At 39.7% G+C, this 5,884-nt stretch overlaps 1 protein-coding gene across 17 annotated transcripts in view; it reads left to right on the forward strand.

The window, feature by feature from the left end:
* The first annotated feature begins 2,442 nt into the window (after positions 1-2,442).
* The window catches only part of LOC109471431 (MAP kinase-activating death domain protein-like), a 47,980-nt gene continuing 44,538 nt past the window's right edge, over positions 2,443-5,884 (forward strand). For all 17 annotated transcript variants that reach the window (XM_019770732.1, XM_019770717.1, XM_019770721.1 and 14 more), the window contains exons 1-2: positions 2,443-2,644; positions 4,935-5,083. In XM_019770732.1, coding sequence (XP_019626291.1) covers positions 4,956-5,083 — 128 coding nt within the window. In that variant the 5' untranslated portion in view covers positions 2,443-2,644; positions 4,935-4,955. The remainder of the gene's footprint in view (positions 2,645-4,934; positions 5,084-5,884) is intronic.

The raw sequence follows: 5,884 nt of genomic DNA on the forward strand, positions 1-5,884 counted from the left end.
GGAGATTATGAAATAGCCTTAGCCCTAGATCTGACGTGTCCGACATAATATGGATAGTAGAATTCGGTAGCAATAGGGCCAGTGATTTGCCAGGGGAGTGAGCCGTGGTAAAGGATATCGAATGAAGAGACTCTTTTCAAACAACCAAGTCTTTTATTCAGCTGACGTTTCGGTGACCGTCTGTCATGCGCTGCAATGCGATGTGAACCAGTCAGAATTGCCCTGAGGAAGGTGACAGACGGTCACCAAAACTTCGGCTGAATATATAAAAGACTTGGTTGTACGTGTAAAAAGAGTCTCTTAACTTAGTGTCTTACCAACCAGATGAAACTATTCACGGAGGTAAAGGATATCATTTTCCCTAATGACGCGGGAAAATTAACTTTATGGTGGCTGAAATCCCCGGGCCAGCTATTTGCCTATACTTGACTACTATTTTTTAACCACGTCGTTGTTAGTCTGGTTGAGACAAGGTACGGCAGAGATATGCCTGCGTTGTTGCGCCCAACCGTATCACGGAACGGGCTACGTTAAGTGCCTTTGTATTGATTTTATTCTGTGTCCTTGAATTGACGTGCATGGACTCTTTGCTTCCTTGACTGAAACGTTCAAAGCAAGTCTACACAAGTAGATTGGTAAACAAAGAAGGGGCAATGTGTTGTTTATAATATGATCAGCACAGTTTTGCAACGTCTGTGATTAAAGAAAGCAAAATAATGATTTTCTCTGTTGTTTTTTTTCGGTATAATTTCATCCGGTTGATTTGAACCTGTGGCAGTCTCTTCAGTACAGGAGACAGAATGTCTTGCAGGACTGTGGAAAACACGCAAATAGAATTAGGCTGGCGCCGCTGCCAAAAGCCTTGGACTTAGGAAGATGCGATCTTCATGTATATATGCAGCATTGACTACTCTGCCAGCAGAGGTTTGGGTTTTGGCTTATTTTTGGCTGTTTTTAACGGGTTTTCTTTTTTGCACTGGAATGTTTTTACGCCAACCGGTAAAATTCCAGTGCAAGAAAGAAACCCCGATAAAAAAAGCCTAAAACACGCCAAAAAATAATCCCTAACCTCTGCTTGGAGAATAGCTAGAAGCGTAATACATCTGCTCTTGTGCCCATGGCCCATGCGGCTTGCATATGCATCTATTTTTTTCGGCACAGTCAGCAGAACAAAAATACAAAGAGATGCGTGTCTATCATGGTCATGTGCCAGAGACAGCTCGCTGAGTTGATGACGTCAATGGCGGGAAGTACTTAGCCGGTTCCACCTTGGCGGGGGCGCACAAGCGTACAGTAGGTGTTGACCTTGTAAGTTGAAGTGCTTGTTTTGAAAGTGCACAATAACTGAGAAGGTCCCGTGGGACGTTCCTTACGGGAACAATTGGGAAGCGTATGGCATCTTAGCTAGTACCTAACAAGTTAGGTTGGTATCGGATTTGGCTCTGCATACGAATTCATGACATGATTGTTCTTTGTCATTTCTCTCTTTTGTATTGTGTAAAATATGTATGATGTATGTCAACACTGTTTTCAATAGAAACGTAACTCATTAAAATGTTTTTAAAAATTCAGACAAATCATTAGAAGATTTTGTGTTTACAAAAGTTGATGTTGCCATCATCGTCTGTTACGTTCGCCACACAAATTTCACTAATATGGTGGCATTAATTTGTCATTTACAACATTAGTTATATTTATCTAGCGAAGGTCTAACGCTAAATTTAGCATCATACGTAAACTGCTAGACGGTATGACGTAAAACCTTTATTGTGTGGGTTTCCGAGTACTTTTGGGTGTAAGTAAATTTGCGCTCCTGAGTCATTTCGCACTTACGGCGGCTACATAATTTATCAGTCACACGCCTTTTTAATGTGTACAAACACATTATGTGTACATACACATTGTGTGGCGTTTTAAGAACTACGGACGGGTGAAACCACCCAAAAGGTAAAAATGAACTACATACTGTAACGTTATATAATATATGACAATATTGCGATTTTTTGGGACTAAAACATATACCGTATTGTGAACAGATACCTACCTCCCTAATAGATAGGATGACAATACAAACAACTTGAACAAACACAAAACCGACATAAATTGTATGTAGAGATTCTGACAGATTCATATACTGTAGTGTATCGAGCATTGATTCGTAAGATGATTAAAAAAGAGGTTGGTTGTAATTTCAAATTTAGACCTTCTTGTTATCATCGTACATTATTTTAAACACATTTTTCCGTTCCCTGGCACTTTCTTATATGGACTAAATTCAGTAACTCCTACAGTAGCTATTAGAAAGAACCATCTTTACCTAACTCGCACATTTTGTTGCCAAAAAGTATGATTGTGAGCGATATCAATGAGAAAAGAAACCATGTAAGATGATATCCTTGGTAGCAGGTGTAACCCCCCGTTTGTCATTTCAGGTGGCACGTTCCGTGGCAGGTCCCGGATGTATCGGTACACACCTCTGCAAGATGGCGCCGTCAGGGTTTGGGTGATCGAGAGAATTATTTATTTCCAGACGGAATCGAAGCTACTGCGCGCCGCCCGCTGCAACAAACGTTACCTATGCAAGGAAGGATGAGAAGTGGACACTGTTTCGTCGAGCCGGGTGCTTAACAGGTGTCCGTAGAAGGTAATTTGATACGTTAAGGGCATTGCATCCGGGTTTCCATTTCGCGAGCTCTGCGTGCTTGTGTCACCTTCGCTGCATCGTCTGCATGACCTGTCTATCAACAGAAACTGTTTGGACATCCCAATTAAGCGGAAAATCTCACAGACTGCGTCAGGCCGTTTTTCCTTCGGACACATTTGCTTGAATCGTTGTAATTCTGGTTAAAGAAAGATGGTAAAAGATAATCATGGGACGACAGGAGAGCTGAGAATGGCGGCCATTTAAAAACGTAGCCGTGCAAAACGCGCGGAGCTGGCGGATTTTCTCGGACCAATCTGTCACCCTCCAGCGGTACAAATTGAAACAGGTTTCCCTGTGACGCAGGAGGGCATTGTTCCTAGCTGTTAGCTCAGTGGAAACAGAGCGGTTTGCGTAGGGAAAAATTGTGTTTGGAGTGCGGAAGCGCCCGACCGAGTCGCAGGATCTCTGAAGGACATCATCAAAGATTCATGAACCGTCCTGCGAATCGAACAAGGTGACGCAAGGTGACGCGATGACGTCCGCCGCGACGTATTAAAATTAGGAACCCGGACGACGTCCTATAAAACTGTCGCTGTGAAACGTTGTCAGTAGTACTAAGAAGTCCTAGCATGTCGTACCCTTAAGGTACAGTGACTGTCATGTAAATTAAGTGTTAGCTAGATGTCCCTCTAGCTCTGCAATTTGCGTGCTCCACAGCAGAACGTCGATGCCGGACCGGTTTTTCTGCCGGATGTTACCAGCATTCCTGCATACTTCTGGTGCAGAAAAGGGGTGTGTGTGTCCTGTAGACAAGTTGGCATCGATGTTGTCCGATATTTTAAAGATGTTTTCCTGACAATGTAATAATAATTTTGTAGTGCAGCATAAACATAACTTTATAGTTTACATATGGTTTATGGTTACTCATCCAATCTGATCCGTGGATGTGGAAAAAATGATAGCATATGTACCCATTTTGTCAATTGTTTTGTGTCAACTTAAATTATGTATGATATCCTTTGAGATTCCCTACCTTAGAGCAATTAGATCCTCACTGCTAAATTGTTGCTTCAGTTGTTAGACAATTTCAGGTGTGTTGCTAATGCCGTACCTCATTATTATGAATCCCATTTTTTCCTGTCCTTCAGTGATGTGACTCTATGAGATAACTGCATAGTTTTTTATACTTATGGAGACCATATAGTTAAATGCTGATAACATATACATGGCTTATCGGCCCAAATCAATGTACATGTATGGGTATGTGTAGGTGTTTTTTGTGAAACCAGTCACGAGTGGCCTCAGGGTATTTCCAAGAGTGAACATGTGTTAGTTGGGGGAGTAGTAAGGATGGCGGGAAAAAAAATCAAGATAACATAATTTGTTTGCTATTAGTAAAATTCTACATGTAGAGTTTATCTGTCCTTTGCTATAAAAACAGGTGGTAATTTATTGTCCAATTTTTTTTTCATTATAGTGCTCAAATTCTTTACAGTTGAAATTATGAGTACCCCACTAATATCAGATCTGATCATCTATCTCATTGATTTGCTAGCTCCTGTTACGGGGTGAGAGATAACAGATTTGTTACCTTTGCAGAGAGTGTATATTTTATAACATACATGAGAACCGAAGCATGATCAAGACTGACTTTCAGAGAAGGGCAATTTCTTTTATGCTTTTGTCAGTGGATATTGTACAAATGCACACAAAAATGAAAAGGAACATCTGTTACTAAGTGTTAGTGTTAACAAAACTGAAATTTGTGTTTGTTCAAACCAGACAGTGGGGAGTATGACGACAGTGTCAGTCATCTCTTAGAAATCAATGATAATCATCATGTTTAGTGTTATTATAAGTGCTGCCAGTTCAATATGTTTTACTGGGTGTTCTATGATTATTGCACAGTGCACAGTTATATGAAAATTCCTGTTTGATATTCATGCCATCATACATTTTTATTGATAAAATTGTGCAAATTTTTGCATAAACAAATTTCCTTCCTTGGCTTTATCATACAAATTTACTTGACAAATGGCTTGTTACATATCAGCTTTTTCTAAAAAAATGCTACTTTTAGTATTCACATAGTATTGGGGGTGGTTGAAATAATATCATTCTGACTAAGAACACTAAAGCCATGTTGGTATATGGGCCTATCATTTAATTTTCATTCATTTCTCCAGGGTTAGCATGTTGCCATGTTGGTGTTTTTCAAAGCTCCCTGCACAGACCTTTTCTTTCTTGTCAAGCTTGACTGCAATTCAAACCTTCCTTGTTTGTGTTCCAGTGAGAAGAGAGTAAACCAAAGATGTCTGGGAGTCTAGCAGGAGGTGACCGGAGTCACTTCTGTCCCAGACTTCTGGACTATATTGTGATCGTCGGAGCCAGAAATCCAAACGGAAACAGCGCCGCACAGACACCAGAGCTGCTACGCAGGTAAAACAATTTATGGTGATAAGTACTACTGATGTAGTCATAGATTCTTTATTGAGTCTACAAAAGTACAGGGACTTTTGTATGGTCTTCTACAACTAAAGATTCAACAAAGCTATATACATGTAATGTTATGAATAATGTCATCCTACATACAGAATATATGTATGCGGCAAACTATGTACAGAATATATGTCAGCACCTACAATAACGGTTTAACTTTTATACATTGTAACTTAAAGTTTAAAATCCCATCTAAAACCCGTCACAGCATGTTTTCTCAAGATGTTGACTTAACTTACTCTCGTGTCCCTAATAAACATACCCCCCGGAATAAACATACCCCCTGGACAAATCTTCAAGTCTAATAAACATACCCTCCGGAATAAACGTACCCCCCGGAAAATGACCAAATTGACAGGTGAACTGCGTGTCCATGATACTAAAATGTGCTCTTTATTTCAATACCAATATATGAGAAAATCTTTCACTGTTACATTTAATTAGTGAGTATATATCACTTTAATTAATGAGTATATATATTGTACTTGTTTTGGGGAAATACAAAATCCGTAGGAGAAGCTATTGCATTTTACACTTCTGAAATGCACTTTGCTAAGCCTTCTCCTGCAACTTGAGTTGAAAATCTGACTAACTTAAGAGATAGAAAATCAAGCCCAATTAAGTACAAATATAGGGGTTTAATGAGTATATGTACAACAAAATCCATTTCAACATAATAATTATTTGGTATGGTACATTGTCTAGTCTGGTCAAAGTCTGGATTCTGAAGAAGAAAAACTT

This window comes from Branchiostoma belcheri, unplaced genomic scaffold (assembly GCF_001625305.1).
Source record: "Branchiostoma belcheri isolate BF01 breed outbred unplaced genomic scaffold, Haploidv18h27 scaffold25, whole genome shotgun sequence".
Taxonomy (NCBI): Eukaryota; Metazoa; Chordata; class Leptocardii; order Amphioxiformes; family Branchiostomatidae; genus Branchiostoma; species Branchiostoma belcheri.